Source organism: Pempheris klunzingeri, chromosome 16 (genome assembly GCF_042242105.1).
Source record: "Pempheris klunzingeri isolate RE-2024b chromosome 16, fPemKlu1.hap1, whole genome shotgun sequence".
In the NCBI taxonomy this organism is placed as follows: domain Eukaryota; kingdom Metazoa; phylum Chordata; class Actinopteri; order Acropomatiformes; family Pempheridae; genus Pempheris; species Pempheris klunzingeri.
The window spans coordinates 11011524-11030988 of record NC_092027.1 but is presented as its reverse complement, the minus strand read 5'-3'; the positions used below and the strand labels follow the sequence as shown (position 1 = coordinate 11030988).

At 40.4% G+C, this 19465-nt stretch overlaps 3 protein-coding genes across 4 annotated transcripts; 1 reads left to right on the top strand and 2 right to left on the bottom strand.

Moving 5' to 3' along the window:
• Positions 1 to 61: 61 nt before the first annotated feature.
• Positions 62 to 6306, bottom strand: rida (reactive intermediate imine deaminase A homolog). Of its 2 annotated transcripts, none has more exons than XM_070845866.1 (6): positions 6212 to 6306; positions 4559 to 4664; positions 4060 to 4114; positions 3891 to 3959; positions 1748 to 1803; positions 62 to 528 (listed from the first exon to the last, which is right to left on the bottom strand). In XM_070845866.1, the coding sequence occupies exons 1-6, from the start codon at positions 6274 to 6276 to the stop codon at positions 472 to 474; spliced, it is 408 nt and encodes a 135-aa protein (XP_070701967.1). In that variant the 5' UTR covers positions 6277 to 6306; the 3' UTR covers positions 62 to 471. The 2 variants fall into 2 exon arrangements, with proteins under 2 accessions (XP_070701967.1, XP_070701966.1); XM_070845865.1 differs by lacking the exon at positions 6212 to 6306 and adding an exon at positions 5887 to 5978 and having other exon boundaries at positions 64 to 528.
• Positions 6307 to 6591: 285 nt separating this feature from the next.
• stk3 (serine/threonine kinase 3 (STE20 homolog, yeast)) lies at positions 6592 to 13276 on the bottom strand. Its single transcript, XM_070845863.1, has 11 exons — positions 13118 to 13276; positions 12134 to 12214; positions 11836 to 11964; positions 11474 to 11588; positions 11157 to 11321; positions 10879 to 11046; positions 10560 to 10697; positions 10270 to 10395; positions 9985 to 10189; positions 9328 to 9521; positions 6592 to 9095 (listed from the first exon to the last, which is right to left on the bottom strand). The coding sequence occupies exons 1-11, from the start codon at positions 13138 to 13140 to the stop codon at positions 8937 to 8939; spliced, it is 1503 nt and encodes a 500-aa protein (XP_070701964.1). The 5' UTR covers positions 13141 to 13276; the 3' UTR covers positions 6592 to 8936.
• A 271-nt stretch (positions 13277 to 13547) lies between these two features.
• polr2k (RNA polymerase II, I and III subunit K) lies at positions 13548 to 16044 on the top strand. The gene is made up of 4 exons (XM_070846710.1): positions 13548 to 13617; positions 13836 to 13904; positions 14812 to 14904; positions 15079 to 16044. The coding sequence occupies exons 2-4, from the start codon at positions 13844 to 13846 to the stop codon at positions 15099 to 15101; spliced, it is 177 nt and encodes a 58-aa protein (XP_070702811.1). The 5' UTR covers positions 13548 to 13617; positions 13836 to 13843; the 3' UTR covers positions 15102 to 16044.
• The last annotated feature ends 3421 nt before the right edge of the window (positions 16045 to 19465 follow it).

Here is a 19465-nt window from a genome sequence, read left to right as displayed (position 1 = left end):
GTATGTTGGATGTGATGTTTTAGGGTGGAAATAACTGTTCTAGGATCTGAGGCTTTACTGCATTTTTTATTAGACAGAGCTGCACTTCAAATGTTAATACATTTTTCTGGAAGAAAACCAAACTTTAGATACCACTGTGAGCGAGGAATGTTAGGCTGGCTGTACAGATGCAATCCCACTTCATCATTATGCTTTGTTTTACAGTGAGTCATGGCTGAAATTAACATTAGCCACAAATGCAGATGAAGTAAACACTGCTCTGTTGTTAAGGGTTTTAATCTGAAGTGTTAAAATACTGACAATACTTCAGAAGTGGCTGGAGGAGAGAAACATATATATATATACTATAACCAGACTATACAGAAAAAGAAAGTCTTTCATGTGTCATCTGGGGAAACAATAAAGCTTCCACTAGACTATAAAGGTCACTAAATGGTTAAACTACAACTTGTTTGTGATGTTGCCGGTTAGTCAGGAGTCTGAGAGAGGACCGAGAACAGCAACTGCCTCAATTTCCACCAGCCCACCCTGGAGAGAAAAAGAGACATTGAGGACATAGAAAAGGAAGGAATGTGGGAGAGAGGAATACAACAACACAGTATCGTCCAATAAGCTAGCACTTTGTATTGGGACTCTGAAAACAGATGCTGAATTTTAAATGCTGGGAGCATCACAAATCAAATTCTTTTCATCTGCAAACCTACAAAACCTTTACTACAAAAAACCCTAAATATCTAGGTGGATTCATACCACTAGAGGTTAGCGAGAAAATTTCAGTAGTAATCTGGGTAGCCTGGGAGCAGGGAGGGTGTGGTGTGTTTGAGAGGAAAAAATCTCCCTGAAGCACGAAGTCCCACAATGACGACGCTACTGATTCATAAAGAAATCTCCACTCCAGTGGCCCTTAAACAAACCAAACATTGCAATTTTACATCCATTTATAAAATAAAGGTTTTTCAAAGAGGCGTTTGTTCGCATATCATTCACAGCCTCATTTACATAACATTTATTTAAAAACATGGCTTTTTTTTTTTTTTTTTTAATATGTCAGTTGACAATTTTTTGTGATGTACAGAGTGATAAAAAAAAAAACATTTCCTCTGTACAAACTTTTGACTGTAATATGTCATTTTGATCGTAGCTTAATCCAGTGTTCAGACCTCAGTTCTGGAAAAGTTGAATAATGCTCATAAAATAATAACATATAAATTATGTAATGCCTCATTTGCATACATGCAAATGTCATACAAAAAAATAATTGTCTTAATGCAAGTGACAGACTGGAGAATGTTGATGGTGATATCTATTAGTTTAAAATCTAAACCCTTTTCACCTGTAGTGTCTCCTCTTAAAAAGGCATCAACAGAGGCCGCAGATTGAACGTCTAAAAGAAGGAGTTTTCTACAGGTTTATTGATCATAAACCTGATGATGGTTCTGGGTGAAAAGGTCTGAGGATCTTCGGAGTTATTACAGCTCATCCTGAGGGGAACATTAACGTCTGCATAATCCAGCCGAGAAAGAACCACAGAGGTGGACCTGAGAGCCTCGCATGGCTAAAAGTGAACACCCACATGTATCTGGATAGCACCGCTTTCAGCCGGTCTGTTTCATCTTCAAACAACAATATTCACTCATACACTGTGCACATGGATGATGGAAGATGCTTCGCAAGAATGAATGAGCATGCACCTAGCTAGTGTTTGTTCTGTAGTTGTATATTAGTGTAAAGATTTGTTTGCACTTACTCTGGGGAGAGCAGCGACCTGGTAGGCAGCTCTGGCAGGGAAGTTACTGCTGAAAACTGAAGGGAGAACATTTACATTATATTTAATTACACAACAGCACATCGAAAAGCCACCACATTAATCTCTGGGAGTCAGTTAAAATAAAGTGTTCCTAAAGGGGAAACCAGGTAAGACATGATGCAGTTTACAGGTTTTAATAATAATAATAATATTTCATTTTAAGGCGCCTTTCAGGACACACAAGGACACCTTACAATGCTTAAAAAGAGCCACACTCAGATAAAAACAGTGAAGCATGATGAAGATACCAGCATAAGCAGTTTTAAGGGCAATGTGTAAAGGATCTGGAGGAACATTAACAACATTAAGACACTTTTTGGTATTTAACACAATGCAGACAGTCTTAAAGCGGGGTACATTTCCAGTTTCAAACATGACTAATCACATTTATCAGAAATTTGGCTGCTAGCTGAAACTGACTTAAAAGGGAGAGTCTAATCAGCAGCCTGGACAGTTAAGATTCACATGACTTTGGATCCCAGTGGACACATGTCCTCCCCGTCCTCTTCTCAGGGTCAGGGAAAGTTCCCTGTCTGTGTTTTAGGGGGTGACTAGAGTCAGGAGTGAGGCGGGAGCTGCGGCCTACACCCGAGTCAAAGCTTGCCCGGAGTGTTGGGTTACATCTGTGTGCCTGCACGGCGGTGTCCATTTACAACTCACTGGGCACTGCAGCTTCCATTACACCCGTCTGTTGTGATCCAGAAGGAAATGCCCGGACCGAGCGGCCTGTGAGAGGAGGCTGCATTCATACAGGACGAAGAGCTGAGTGAGCCTGTCTGTCAGACGACTGCTACACCTGTCAGCAGTCATTTTCTGATGGATGATGGATGTGGTGAAATATGAGGCAGCAGATCCCCTCATAATAACACATGTATGTATCCTGGAGGGGGCCACTAGAATAATTACAGACTTTTACAGCGTTTAGTTGTAACATATTAGCTGGATAATTGTGGGCTGGATTTCACTAGCTTTTTAGATGGAAAACTATTCATACGTATTTTTAATTACATTTAGTGTAACTGAACGGGACCATGAAATGGAAACTGTAAATGCTAAAGCAGGAATCAAATGAATCCTGATATGGAATATGATATGTATACTCATTAGCAAATGGAATTACAAAACATTCCGGTTAATTTTGCATTTCAATTTCTAAATTAAAACATGAATGGTGTACATTATAGTGGCGTTACTGCACCAAAACTGGCAATACTCACTACAATGAAAATCAATGTGCAATATATTTATTCATCTTTTTACCTCACCTTTTTAAATATTCCCCCTCTGTATATTATATTGTTTATATCTTTATACTTCCTCTGTCTTAAATGTATAACTGTACATATGTCTGTATGTCTGCTGTGACATTGTAAATTTCCCCATCATGGGACTAATAAAGGAATATCTTATCTTATCTTAATTCATTTAAAAACAGAACAAGGAAATAGAATTATTAATGGGTGAATATAAACAATGTTTTTGTCATTGTTACTGTGAGTTTACATTACATTTAGTGTGAAATTGATCAATGTATTATTTTATTTTAATGAACCAAAGAGTGTATTATCATTCTAGTGGCACATTCCAGACTCCATAAAGGGCTTGTAAGCATTTAGGTATTTGTGTTTTGGCTTCCTCTTGGAGCTGGTGGTCATTCGGTGCCTTGTTCAAAGTCACTTCAGCAGCCTAAACTCTGCCCGATATGCAGGCCTGGAACCTACTTCCTCCACTTAAAGAGCTCCTTTATCATAACGTCCCAATTAAAACAGTCTAGATGAATAAAGAAAGTGATGAGGAGGAACTAGCCACGCTGACTGATGATGAAAATGAACCCACGACCCAGTCACAAGACAAAAAGTGACTCAGATGTTTGTGCAGGCAAATCGCCCATAATTAATGTAAAGTGAATAAACCAGGCTGATCGCGTTGTGACCTGCCATTAGTGCAACCCCATCTCTGGCTATCTTGGTTAAAGGACGCCCCTGTGTGGCTGCTTTTATACACATTTAGAGCGTGAGAGGAAAACACAGTACAGTTTATCATCTTCAGGCACTGAGCATGGAAATTAGTAACAAAGTCTTACATGTTTTGTAGACCTCATTGACGCTGTTGAAGTCATTTATGTCAGCGAGCAGCACAGTCGTCTTCACCACTGAAATCAAAGAGGTTACTCCGTCAGAGAGTTCGTTATGTTCGAACATTCAGATTATGTGGAACAAATGAGCAGCAGCCCAACAGGACGCAGATCTCACCGTTGGTGTAGTTACAGCCAGCAGCTTTAAGGATCTCCCCCATATTGATGAGCGCCTGAGGGAGGAGACACACTGTGATACCCTGACGATCAATACTTAATCTCACCTTCTGTGTTTATGTTCCTTCTATAACCATTGTTCACCTTTTAGATTTAATAGCCACTCAGAAAACATCCTTTGATTAAACTTTGGCAGTTTAATGTTGTGTTTTCATGAATTTATTTCGCAGGTTTTATCCGAACTAGGGTTTATTTCCCTGTGGCGGTCAAAAACATGTGGCACACAGCTCTGCTGCTGACCACCTTAAATGTAAGTTACTTAAATATAAATTACTGGAAACATAATGTTGGGAAAACATGACACTGATGGCTCGGTTTTGGACTCTCTAAGTCGATTGAAATAACAGGCAGATGTTGCAGTGAGGTTATGTCCTGTCACATGGCACATCATCATCATCATCATCATCATCATCATCGTCATTTGTCCCTGTGAGCCTCACCTGCTTGGCCTGGGCCTGCACCCCTCCATCGACCAGCTGACCAGAGGCCACGTCCATCCCCAGCTGACCAGAGATGTACATCGTTCTGTCCACAACCACCGACTGGCTGAGCAGGAGACAGAGGACGCAGGACATTTCAGTTCATGTGAGAGAGAAGATAAGCTGCAAAAACCTGCTACTCTGTTTTAAAGGAATAAGCCACTCTCTTAATCTGCTTTATATACTTATTAATTTCTCACTTATGAATGGACGCTCAGCGTGTAGATTTCAATGTTCATGTTGTAATGATGATTTTAAAATAGTTGTCTCTGTATGACTGTTGAACTTCACCAAAAAGAGTAAAAGTCAAGAACTTTTCATGCACTTTCATGGTACCTAAATGAAAAGTGTCGAGACTCTAAGCTTTTATTGCCACTTCTAAATTATTAACATAAATGGAACAGCAAAAAATAAAGTTTACAGAATTCCTTTACGCCCACAGGATGCAGTGTAAATTTTTAGCTGTTCAAATTAATTTTGGTTGTATGTTTTGATCAGGATTATTATCTGCTTTCAGACTCAAGGAGACGACAAACAAACATGCTGACAGGATCATTGCATTTCAAATATCTAAAGATTTTTGGTTTACATGAGCGATGAAACAATAGATTATGTCGAAAATCAAATTTTCTGTTTTCAAGGAGAGTGTTTGAGTTCATGCACGTTCCTGACCTTGAAAACATGGCGGTTAAAATTAAGCTTTTTCCAACCTTTTCAGTCTTTGTACAAGCCCTGTGCTAAAGAAACTGTTAAGCATTCAAAAAGCCTGTTTCTGTCTCAAAACTATTCTGTATTCTGTACCTAAAAAACCTCAGTGACAGTCTAATGGCCCTGAAACCTAAATGTCATGAATCAAATTCAGTCTGTGCTACATTACAGTCTGTTTATCAAGTCAACAAATGCAGGTTGAGAATATTTCAGCACCAAACACCAAAATGACAGAAAAGGCAACTTCATGCTGGAGGCCAAAGAACTTTGTCGAGGTGAATTAAGGTGGATTTTTCCTTGAATCCAAATGAGTTAAATCAGAGGCAGTGAAATAACTCCACCCACTGACAGCCAGTTGGCCAGAGCAGAAACACCCCTCCACTTGAGAGACTGAATTCAACTCAACAGGACACTGTGTTTGTTTCAGAATTTCTGATGACATTTGTGAATTTCAATTTTAAAGCAAATTTCATTTGCTTTCCAATTTTAATTAGAAAGCAAACGGTGCACTGTTTCTTTTTTTAAATGTGTGAATTACCTGGAGTCCAGATGGAGTTATTTCACAGGACATTAATCCTTACCTGTATATTCCCTGTCTGACAGGAGCTTTTGGTGTGTAGGGGAACTGTCGACGAATAGCTGCCATTTCAACTCTCCTGTCTGTCTGTCTGTCTGTCTGTCTGTCTGAGATTCTTCTTCTGCTTCTGCTGCTAAATGTTAAACTTTGGCACTTTTTTATAGGGTCAAAGTGAAGCAGGTGAGTTCATTGTACACTAAGACCCGCCCCTGATCAAACATTGGACCGTCCTCGTGTTTCTCTTTCACTCAAACTTTTAATAAACCAACCTCTGCGCCCCACGTGTCGCTATAAATAGAAACTTTTGCACGTTTTTAAGGTTCCCTTACCTGTATGGGCCAATGGCAGCCGGGGCTGATGCAGTGCTGATGATCTTTCTGTTTAGTGCAGACATGTTTTCCTGACTTTTTTCCCCTCACTCCTACAAACTCTGTGCCTAGCAGACTGTCTGGCTGTGAGCGGAGGAAGTGGTTGTGCAACTTGTGGAAAGAAGAATAGACGCTGCCGTCAAGTCTACCGTAATGTCTACCATCGAGCGCACGCCGCATTTTTTGAGGCGCGTCCTGGGGGGGAAAAAGCATGTAAATAAAAATGAGTGTGGCCTGTAGCAGGAAGGTTACGGTACGACAGGTGTCACATCCTGTTGTTTCTGTGTTAACAGAGTCCAGCTCAGAGGTTCAAGTCTGCTTTTAGAGATAAGATGAAAGCATTTCAGTCACCTATGAGGAGCTTTTATTATTTCCTGCACCTTTTCAAAATGTTATAAGGTATTACAAAGAAAAGATAATAAATTAAATGGTTCAAACATAAATGCTTACAGTGAAATAAGTGAAAATAAAATCATATTGCCATATATCAAAAGGTGATTTCAGATGTATGCTAACTATACATATTATGGCCGATTCTCCACAATTCAGAGTAAGTACAGAGCAAGTAGTATTTGTTAAAGCTAAAATCCAGCTTCATTATTAACAGTACTCTTACCTGTGCTGTTAATACAATAGCATTCCACGTAATAGCAAACAGAATTATAAACATGCATAGTCTAAAACACGCAGAAATCAAGCCGCATGTATTTGACAAAGGGCAGAAATATTAACAGCCAAACCAGCCACCATATTTAAACCAGTGTCATAAAAAGAAAAGAAAAAAAAGACATGTTTAATAAATTAAGTGTGAAAGCTTGTATGTAAGTTGCTGATGTACTGCAGACTTAATTTATGAAAACATTTCAGGGAAAGAATGCTTAAGGTTTCTGTGAAAGAAAAAAAGACAAAATAAAACAAGAAAAGACAAATATAAAACAATAATTCAAAAGCTGATAGTACTGATTCAAATTTGGATTCAGGTGTTTAAACTGTGCTCATTTTGGCCACATCAGATGAGACATGAGACAGTGTAACAGGTCTATTTATAAGACTGCGATATTAATAAAATGTCAATTAATATGCAGAAAGTTTGGGCTGAATCAGACCATCAAGACTGCATATTAACATTCATATGTAACAGCAACCTACAGACATATTGTACATGTATTTAAAGACAGTTGTAATTCATTCAAAGGGTCATTATTAGCACACATTTTTAGGATAAACGCATACCGACCACTTTGCAACAATTTGTTTAAGGAACCCTACAATCAATCACTACACTGAACAGTTTTGTGTAAATAGTTTTTAGCTGTTAAAAACAAGCTTGTGCCCCAAAACACAGAGCATGCAGCAGAAACAGTATATCTTCATTCCTTCATTAATAACACCAAATGCACGTCAGATTTCTGAGACATAGATGTTGACATGAAGCTGCAGGGAAATTTGCTGAAAAAAGAAGTTACTGCAACGTCTCAATCGATCACTTCAGTCATTTATCTCAATCTGATGCGTGTTTTGTTGGTACAACAGCCGTTAAACCGTTTTTATGACTAGTTGTGCTATTTGGTTTTCTCCACTTAACACTGTTATCATCTCTCTCCTCTGCTCTGGTTTTAATGTTTTAGTCATATTATAATCTGACGTGAATCAGTCACGATGTGGAACGGTTACAGTACACATAATTATTAGAAAGTCTTACAGTATTTTGGAATGTTTTTGCTTGTGTGGAAATTGTAGATGTTTTTAAATGTAGGAATTAAAACCTGGTTTTAATTAGGGTACGTTGGAATGACGAGCTCTGAGTTTAAACTTGCTATGAGGTTGGGTAAGCGTAGAAGTGGGACAGGCGTGTTACGAGGCACTAGGATGCACGGAGTCTGTCAATATGGACAGTGCTCTGGATGTTTCAAGAAGCCCAGAACATAATAATCGAAAAACAAAACTAAATAACTGATTAAGACTAATGAAATACATTTCTAATTTCGGATCCACCAGCGATTGAAACATGCAATCTGTTCAGTGTCCACAATATCTGTAATTTCCGTCCATTCTTGCAGCTTTCCGTAGCCCACTTCCAATTCATCTCCGAGTGAGGAAATGGATTTCACCGTCTGAAGACTTGTTTTATTACATTGCTTATTTTGAAAACCAGGTTTCAAATATTTTAAGGCATTCTCAACTTTATCAACATCATCTTGATTGTCTTTGGTCATGGACAAGCCTCCACAGCTTTTTGTTGCAGGTATTTCCAAACTAGGCTCTATATTATATTTACACTGAAAGTGAAAAGTCTGAGGAAAAAAAAAAGACCACTTGTCATTGGCCTGGTTTGATTGATTACACTGCTGCTACTGCCAGAGGATAGTCCTGAGCGTCATTCACTGGAGAGCAACTTGACAGGAACCATAGAAACAAATAAAAGATCTAAAATGAAGGAACAGCATCTAGACAGTGTAGAGAAAGGCAGATAAGTGTAGATTCCAGGAGCCAAATTGGATGTCACCCGGTGAAAGGAGCTAAACTTCATTTAGAGGCCAGTTAGCAGTCAGTGTGAACAGCAGTGGGCTTCCACCAAACACAGTTAGGTCGTCTTTGTTCCTCTGAGTTAACGGGACATGAGTTTTGTGGTGATGGTGGCTTTGGGAAACCGAGACCAGAGGGAGAAGACGCCAGGAAGGAGCGCTCAGAAGTTCTGTTGCCGTCTCTTCTTGGCATCCATGGCGTCCAGGATGGGCTGCCTTTTGGCAGTGTAGCGCTGTCTTAGCTCCTCAATCTCCCGCTCCATCATTGGATCCAAGGCAGTCAGCCGCATCTGCAGCTCCTCAAAGTCCAGATTCTTCAGCTGGGTGACACACAAATAGAAACACAGACAAACAACAATTGAGACGGAATGAGTCATGCTTAGTGTCCTGTTGTGGATAATATTTAAGGAACTGTTTCCATTTAGCTATTTTTACCGCTGAAGCACTGGTGAGTTTTAAAAAGTAATACTTTATTTATTTATTTATTTATTTTTTAAATGTGAATATTTGTGAATATTTCTTTAGGGTCAAACCCGCTAAGATGTTACTCACAAAGTCAAAGTCTCCATCCTGAGGCACCTTCCAGTTGTCAGGGAAGACGTTCTTGGACTGGATGTGGTAGCCGGGCTGCTCCTGTGGCTGGTTGTGGTTGTAGTTCTCATGCTGCTGGGCTGCCTTGTTGGAGTCCTGCTTGTCAAAATAGTCCATAAAGGACGGACGTAGTGGCTGCTGGGGGGTGGCGTGCCCTGTGAAAGAGGAACAGGGATGAGTTTCAACTCTTGAGGGAAACACCCATCACAGTACTGCAGTTTTAGCATGTTGTTAAGATTAGCATGTGGTATATGTGGGGAAAATTTGAAAGTTATTATTGGGCCAAATTTTGTACATTTGTTAAGCCAATGTTTATACATGTTACTTAAAATTAAAGTAAACTTAACTGCACTTAAAGGGTTAGAAGCATATACAGTCCATGGTCAGAAGTCAGTGAAGCGTAAACATGGTAACTAAAGATCCCGTATAGTATGACAGTACCTATCGTGAAAGCCTGAGTCTAAAGTTAGGCAAGGAGACTTTCTGCAACATCCCTAAGTGAACCCCTTAACTTAAGGAAATATTCTGTAAAATAAACACAAACAAACTTAGTAGTAAACTAAGTGGTAGTTTTTTTCTTTCTTCTCATAACTGAATTAGTATCATGTGTGTGCTCACTCCTCATGGATCCCTGGTCTTCCTCCTCCTCTTCATCATCGTCACTGTTGATGACCATAGTGCCCAGGTCGGACTCTAGCATGGTGCTGCCATGTTCAATCATGGTCTGCGCCCCATCACTCATGGTGCTGGTGGCTCGCATGGTTCCTGCGCCCTCTGAGCCCGACTTCACCATAGTGTGAGAGTCCACTTCCGTCTCCTCCTCCTAGTAGTCAAAAGACATCTAGTCATATAGCCTCAACATACAACCATCTAATCAAGTCAAGTCAAGGCATGCATACATACAGAGTTGTCATCCTCCTCCTCCAGCTCTCTCTGCTGCTCCTGCTGCCTCTTGGCTTTCATCTCCATGGCCTCAGTTATCAGGTCTCTAAGGATTGTGACCGGCTTGGCCTGGCTGATAAATGGGTGCTGGACATCCACAAGAGCAAAAAATAAAAAATAAAATAGTGTTTTCTTACAGTATTGCTATATCAGAGTTTCTTTATAAGTGAGAACACCCGGGCGTTTATAACCTGTTGTTACAGGTTCGTATCTCAGAGTGAGTGTGTGTGTGCACGCTTCCATCCTCCAACCTGTAGGAGCTGTGTGGCAGTCGCTCTCTGCTCTGGATTTTTAACAAGACACTTCTTGACAAAGTCTGTGAACTCGTCTGACCAGAGCTCTGGCTTCCTGAATGTTGGGGGAGGGTTGGTGGGGATCATGAAGATAGCCTGAAAGAACACAACAAAGTTTCAGAAAGTCAGGTGGAATGGCAAAAAAAAACAAACAAGAACACAAGTCAGTTGTTTAGTCTTTAGGTACCTCGGATCCAAACTTTCTACCAACCCCTGCTTCAGAGCAAAGTGGTTGTGTTTAAGAACCCACTTCTTCAATAAATCATATTACACTCACTCTCATGGGATGGATGTCAGCATAGGGAGGTTTGCCCTCTGCCATCTCAATGGATGTGATGCCCAAGGACCAGATGTCAGCCACACAGTTGTAGCCGATCTCCTGGATCACCTCTGGGGCCATCCAGAACGGAGTACCAATCACAGTGTTTCTCTTTGCCATGGTGTCCTTCAGAGAAATTACCATTATGAACTTGGTTTTCTAGATAAGTTTGTATGAATTCACAAAATCATTGACCGATTTTACATTCCAAGTGGAAGCAAGATGGTATAATGTACCGTTAGTTGTCCAGCAACTCCAAAGTCTGCCAGTTTGGCGTGTCCCTCAGTGTTGAGGAGGATGTTTCCTGCCTTGATGTCCCGATGGATCTTCCTCATGAAATGAAGGTATTCAAGACCCTTCAATGTCGACTTCAGGATAGTGGCAATCTCATCTTCTGTCAACTGATATGAGAAGGAAAAAGAAAACATGACTAAATTAAGAAATTAGACTGTGTAACACAGGTATGTAACGCTGGTAAGAGTCAAATATATCACAGAAATATAAACTCTGATCGCCACTAAAATTTTGCAATTGCAATTCTCTGAGCACCCACCGTCTTGTTGCGCAGTCTGATGATGTCCGACACAGAGCCGGCGCCGCAGTACTCCATGACAATCCACAGGTCTGTGTTCTTGAAGTAGCTGCCATAGTACTTCACTACGTAAGGGCTAGCAGGAACACAGAGCGATTATCAAAGGGGAAGACAAGGTTTCGTTTAGAAGAAAAACAGCAGAAGTGAGAAAACACTACACAGCAGCAGCGAATGGTACCATCACTGTTAAATCAAACATGTAACTCACAGCAAAGTGAACCATGCCACCAACCACCAACCACGCTTTGAGGACAGTAAGCATGTTGTAACTTAATATATGTGGTTCATTTTGAGGTTTAGAGGAAGCTGTGTTCTTTTCTAACCTGTCACACTGCTGCATGATGGAAATCTCCTTGATGATCTCCTGAAGATCAGACTCCACAGGAACCTGCTTGATGGCCACAACCTGGCCTGACTCCTTGTGGATGGCTTTGAACACGCTGCCATAAGATCTAAACACACAAATACAGTAACAATATGCCCAGAATGCATTTCATAAGTGAAAGTTAATGACAGTAAATCAAAAAATGAGAACTAAATAACAACTGCTGTGTCTGATTGACTTTTCAGTCAGTGGCACACAAGCGAAAATAGAGGTCAGTCATAACAGAAACATCTTACCCTTCACCGAGTTTCTCGAGTACATCGAACACTTCTTCTGGCTGCTTGGTCAAACTGTCCTCACTCAGCTTTTTCAACTTGCTGAAAAATCCAACAGATCAAATGTAAAATCAACATAATAGTATAGTAAAGTAATGTAACCAAGCTCAAGCAGAGTACCAAAGGTACATCTGAAAACAAGCTTTCAATGGTTTCCAGCATATCGCCTTGAGTTACACACAAAATATTTAAAAGTAGTGAATAATGTACTTGTAGAGCCAAAACAAAGTATTAGTGTATATAAATAACCACAATGTCTAAACATATATTCATTTTAAACAACCACTACAGAAAGGTACTACGTTATAATTAATATTGAGTAGTGGTGCCTTCATACGTGATATGGTCTCTGAAAAAGCTTGACTAATATGGATAAATGGCAAGCTAATAGACCTTAATTTCCCTCGGTGAAGTCAGATAAATCCTACGTTTTTATATCTTAGAGTGCTGAAATTGTTAATTAATCCTTAACTGTGTAAATGATAAATGGAAAACTGATTAACAGTAATTTTGATTATCGATTAATCTTTTCAATCAAGCAAAACTGATCAAATTTGCTGGTTCAAGTTACTGATATGTGAGGATTAGCGTGTACTCTGATATTATCCTAAATCACTCAGAGCTGAATACATTTGGGTTTTGGGCTGGACACAACAAGCACTCCGAAAACAGCAGAAACTATATTTTATAACGTAGATCACACTGCTCCCTGTATGACACTATAAAATGAACACGAACAGTTACCCAACAATGAAACAAAATACAGAATTCAACACAGGATGTGTCTCCAAAACCGTGAACTGATTTTTAACTGAATAGAAAGTTTGACAGAAAACCGCTAAAGCTAAGTTAGCGTGAGCTAGCTGGGCTACCGCCTACGCTAGCCTTTTAGCTAGCTAGCTGGTAGCTTGTAGGCACGTTTCAAACTAGTCGAGCGAAACAAACCTTTTCGGCGCAGACGGCTCCATGGTGTATGACTTTAAAGAACAAAAAGGCAGCTGTCTGAGAGTAGGTTATGATAGTTTTGGGGCCAACAGTCAAGATGTGAACATTGTCGACAGAGTCGTTGTTGTCATCAACTAGTGAAGGGCCAGCTGGTGTTGGTCAGATGATGGACAGTCTGCGCTCACAGAGTGTCCACAGCGCCCCTGGTGTGCTGGAGTATAAAACTAAAACATAACAACGTCTTCACACCGTGAAGAACCTGATATAAATAAAACACCAACGCTACTGCATATGACGGAAGCTGCCATACAGTCAGATGTATCACTGTTGTCTGACAAAAGGGAAAATTCATGGACATTTATGCCAAATGTGCCGGAGTTTGTGTTGACCAATCAGAAACCGCTTTACTCCGAGGTGGATGACGTTTGTACGCATGCGCACAGGCTGCAGTGCATGATTTGAAGTACGGGGTTAACAGCTAACAGTTAGCCTGTTTAACGGTGAGATTTCTTATTTCTGATATTTTTCCCGTGTATTTCACATTCGCTATATTCATGCTGTATTTTGAGATTCCTTGAAAGCCCTTGTTGTCCAATATGCCTCCCGATTGTGACGCTTTTAGGCTAATATTGTCGGTGCCACCATGCTGTTTCTGTGTTAACATGCTGAAACGATACAGATGCGATGGTATCAACATTGATTCTTCTGTCTTCTATAGAAACGAAAATGGATCCACAGAAAGATCTGCAGCCGCCCAAACAGCAGCCCATGATCTACATATGCGGAGGTACATTATAGTTTTTGCATGTGTTTATAGCTACTACATGTTGTTAATGCTAACTAACTTTAACGTTACTTTACGCTACAACTCTTTCTGCTGCATTTGATATTCAGTGCCACTAGAATTACTTGTGTTTGTGTCTTTTTGTTATCTTATACTATTATACATTATGTATGAATTACCACAAAGCTAATACTGTCACTGATGGTCTTAAGGCTGCTTTTTGGCAGAATTATTATATATTCGTCACTTCCTAAGGGCATGAGTGCACATTGAAGATACCGACCAAATAGCCCATATAGCATGGATTTATACAGCCGTGGCCAAAAGTATTGAGAATGATACAAATATTAATTTTCACAAAGTCTGCTGCCTCAGTTTTTAGGACAATTTGCATCTACTCCAGAATGTTGTGAAGAGTGATCAGATTAATTGCAAAGTCCCTCTGAATCGCACAAAAAACATTTCCACTGCTTTCAGCCCTTCATTCTCGAAAAATAAAATAAACATCCATTGCAAGTTTTGAATTTTGTTCAGGGTTTTTGCAAGTCATTTTGTGACAAATTGACGCACTAAATCGTCATGGTGGATCACAATTCACACAACTCGCACGATTTATTTTTCCCTAGCTGGAGAAATGATAGCAGTTCTCAACGGTGGAAAGGAAAATCATTGGCTTCTAGATAAGCCTCATTTACTAATTCAGGGCCATACTTTTCTATCTTTTTTAAATGTGTATTAGTTTTGTTTTAATGTACCTCAATTGAATTCTATTGTTCATGGTAAGTAAACCCTAACAAGTATCAAACAAACTCAAAGAAACAACAAATATAGCTTGAGCATGAAAAATAATCACATAATTCTGTCAGACTGTATAGTCTTTATTTAATTTTCTTGCTGTCTGTACTTGCAGAATGTCACACTGAAAATGAAATTAAGGCCCGGGATCCAATCCGATGCAGAGAGTGTGGCTATAGGATCATGTACAAGAAGAGAACAAAGAGATGTATCCTTAAATGCAGCTTTGTGTCAGTTTTACAATGTTTAGTAAAATTGCAAATGTAAACAACACTCATTAACATTAAGAACTAACAACTACAAATGATATGATGCACTACTGCTCATATTGGTGAACAGTCATGTGTTGATACCTGTACGTTTCCTTGATTCTGACTTCCAGTGGTAGTTTTTGATGCCAGATGAAGAAGAGAGCAGCAATTTATTACTATTACTATTACTATTTTTTGAAGTGTATGACAATGTAACAAAAAAACCTCCAGGCCTGGCTCCAGATTCCTGAATTATCCTTCAAAGTCATCATTGACACTTCAACACAAACAGCACTGTGTTTTTTGTGAGTGAGGGTCAAAGTTGAGTGGATCAAAGTTCTAGTTTCTTAAAAACATGATATTTTTAAGAAACTATACTTGTGAAAATGTCCAGATGAACATAGAAACATGTTTTGTTTTTATAAAAGCACATTTCTTGTAATTTGTTTGTTTTTTTCACTTCATTTATTCTTAGTTTTTTTTTCATTAGCTTTCTCATTGGGGGAGAAAAATTGCCACTGACTTTCAGTTGCTATATGATGTTCTTAGTCTATTGCTTCTTTTTCCTCGTGACCCCTTAAAATAAATCAATGGCACCTTTTCTTTAAGATACAAATGAGTGGCCTTAAAATTGTTTTTCTATCAAACACAGTTAAAGAAATGTCAGGAAATTATTTCTGTAAGACAAGAACTGTATTTTCGCTGTTAGTTTGTACCATTAATTTCCCAACACACAAGATAAACTCTCAGAGACAGAGATCTCAGTTCAAAGTTTTACTTGCAACAAGCAAGGAGTACTGTGATGGGAATTTGCATGTCAGAAGACAAAGAAATGTAAATTCACAGTTTGATCCACCAGGGTGTGTCCCGACCAGACCAGAAGAAAGAGGTGTTAAAACATTTGGTCTGTCAGGATGCATCCCGGCCAGGCATATCCCAGGGTCTACAGGCCAAACCTCCAAGCCTACAGGTCCTCACCTCATAAAAAGCAACAGAGACACAGACTCAGGGAACTCTGTTTCAGAACTGTTAGACTGCGTGACTGTCTCTGTAACAGCTGTTCCTTTTTGCAAAAATAAATGCGCACAAGAACTCTATGCAGCAGACTTTATCTCCTAGAAATTTCCACAACACTACAGGCAAAGATCTACATCTGCACTGAGCAGTCTCAGTGTCTTTCAAGCATATATGCAACACGTATAAGCAAAGTTCCTCCTCTCGGCAGTCCTCCTTGCAGGGGCAGTTGGTGAGAAACGCAGGTACGCTGACTTCTCACTGTTCAAGGCCTTCTCGAACTCTTTATCTCAAGAATGCAAGCACAGTCTGATACATCCTACACCAACACACATCTCTTTGGTCTGCGTAAAGGTCACAGCAACTATCACACAGTCCTGCATCAGTCTAAAACTTCATGATAATAAAGCATAAATGTACTAACATAAAAATGTATTAACATAAGTGTGCCTGCACATTTTCTATTTCCTAACAAGAAACTTACAATTATACACCGACATTACCCTTGCAACAGTTATTAAACAAATGATAAACATAAATTGATCCATTTATTTAAATGTCTCTATTCTCCAAACTTACCTTTACTGAAGGAATCATTAGTCCTGTTTTTGGATTCAGTAATAATCTTTACCTTATTGGAAATCTCCATATTCATAAGTCCCTGAACTCCAAGCCAAAAATTAAGTCAGTATTTTTCATTTTTAAACTCAGTAGGTTTTTGTTGTTATTTTTCAAAACAAGAGAAACAAGCCATTTTTTGATTGTGATGATGTCATCGCATTCCAACAACTTCAAAGGAATCAAAGCCATAGAATGTTGCGGGAGGTCAGCGTTTGTATATAGGAGCCAAATCCAGTGTTCGTTTTGCTTCAGGTTTATTCAGAGCACAGTGAGTTTGTTCAGTACAGGTTCTTCAGCGCACATTCACGTCGTTCAACAGGAGACATATACAGTGACTACAAACAGCCGATCCAATGAACAACACAAACAGAGACGATAAAATGGGGTGGGTCCTGCCTCAGTCTGCAGCCGAGAGTATTCACCAGCTCATCCAGCTATTTCTGGACAGACTGACTGGGGCACAAAGGGCCAAGTTGGAATCCGCGTCAAATGACAATTCTATCGACAATGCTATTAAGGAAATATGTTTGGATATAATTAACATTATATACACATCCATTTTCAAGGCATTCAAAGCCAGCCTGACAGAGGGGAACGATTCTTTTTTAAAGCAGAGTCAATCCAAGTCACCCAGACATTCCCCTGAATCTGATGGATCACAGAAGAGTGTTACAATATCTGAAGACCAGGTCCAGGAGTGTCTGGGTAACACTATTCAACTGACCTTGGAGGAGGCAGTGGGTGTTCAGCAGCACACCCAATGCTGGAACTCCAAGGAAGTCACAGAGATTGTTGCCAAGGAAGTCGCATCGCGAGTGAACTCCGAGCTCTCTAAGAGTAGTGGAGGCAGTAAGTCCAGTAGCGAGGAGAAACCATTGCCAGTCTCCACTCGCAGACTTAATGCGATGGCAAGACACATGGGGGCAATCCTTAGAAAATTGACAAGAATCTCCAGCTCCAAGAAGGAGCAGCAAACTTGTCTGAAAGATGAGACGCTGGAAAAAGAGAACCAAAGCCCAAAAGAGATGTCTTGTGAGTTCATTGAATTTGACGATTCATCTGGTAGCCCTGTACTTTCTCAGGAAGACAACAAACCAGAAAACGTTTCCGGAAGGTCTACAGAAAGCTTCTCAGCTGCTAGCACAGAGGCCGTCAAGGAGATTCTGGAGAAAGAGGTTAGTGATATTCCTTCTGTGAAATATAATAAGAACATTTCAAAGGAGGAATATGACTACCTTGTGTCCAGCAACTCAGGGAGTTCAGAGGAGACGGCCTCTCTGATCATTGGAGTTATATCGGAAGAACTTCGACTGGATGAAACTGGCATATCCAGTGTGCCTGAATCAGAAACCATACCTGAAATGTCCTGCTGGACGAGGGTGGCATATAGAATTAAGGCCTTTTTTGTTAAGAACTTTGCCAAGGCAGAAATCATCAACTTTGTGGCAAAGCTGAGGAGCAAATTTAACTGCTTTCGATCCCCTGGGGGATCATCAGTGGAGGAGTTACTTGACGGGATGGAAAGCCTGGTGGAAGAAATGATCCCACCAGAGGAAGACCAGGAGGAAAGAGAGAGCACAGGTCAGGTGTGCCTCTATGAAAGAATGGCTGAAGACATCTCCAGCGGCAAGCACAACGTTGTGGCTAAGCAGCTGAGTAATCTTGTATTCGACCAGCTGAAACTTGACAAGAAACGTAAGGTGCATTTTATGATCGAGATTCAGGCCGAGGTGGACTCCTTTATGAAACTGATGTGGAACTGGCTAAACCTGCAAAAACAACAGCAGGAGGGAACAAGGAACCGTGTGGATGTTGTTGTCAAGCTGATTGAGGGAGTAGTGGTAAATCTGCCAGCAAGCACACCAGCACTCCCTGCTGCATGTGAGATGGCATCAAGCCCAGTCAATAAATGGGACAAACTGAGCTCCACGGGGGGATCATCAATCGAGGAGTTAATTGACGGGGTGGAAGAAATGATCCCACCAGAGGAAGGCCAGGAGGAAAGAGAGAGCACAGGTCAGGTGTCCCTCTGCGAAAGAATGGCTGAAGACATCTTCAGCGGCAAGCACAACGTTGTGGCTAAGCAGCTGAGCGTCAATAAATGGGACAAACTGAGCTCCACGGGGGGATCATCAGTCGAGGAGTTAATTGACGGGGTGGAAAAAATGATCCCACCAGAGGAAGGCCAGGAGGAAAGAGAGAGCACAGGTCAGGTGTCCCTCTGCGAAAGAATGGCTGAAGACATCTTCAGCAGCAAGCACAACGTTGTGGCTAAGCAGCTGAGCTTAAATAAATGGGACAAACTGAGCTGTTTGATGATGGCGATCGGGCTGGTTTCCCATTTCCTTGAAAATATGGCCTTTGAGGACAAAAAAATCATCATCTTGGCACTGCGCGATAAGCTCTTTGCAGCAATAGGAAACTCTGAAAGGTGTTTCCAGCTAAATGACTGCAATATTAAAAAGGCAGCGAAAGCAGTGGACAAGGAACTGCGCCGCATTTGTTGCGATATACCAGTTACAAGATTTGTCCTTATATTACAGGATCCATTCTACGACAAAATCATCATTGATACTTTAAAAGAGTATGTGACGAAACCAAAGACAAACAAAGTTATCAGGTTCTTCAAAACTTTGTTTTCAAGACCATCCAATTAGGCTGCCAAGAGTAATCTTTGGCGGCCTTAGGGCGGGTGGGTGGGACAGACCTTTTTCACCGCACACACAGTCATTGCAGGAAAAGCACAAGGGTAAAACCAATGCCCAGATCCTTTCATTGTGCTTGCTGCCACCTGCTGTTTGTGGGGTGAAAAAGGTCTATTGGGACCTGAAGTCCCATCTCATGTCCAGCTTATTCTCTGTCCTACCAGCCTCAATTCAGCTA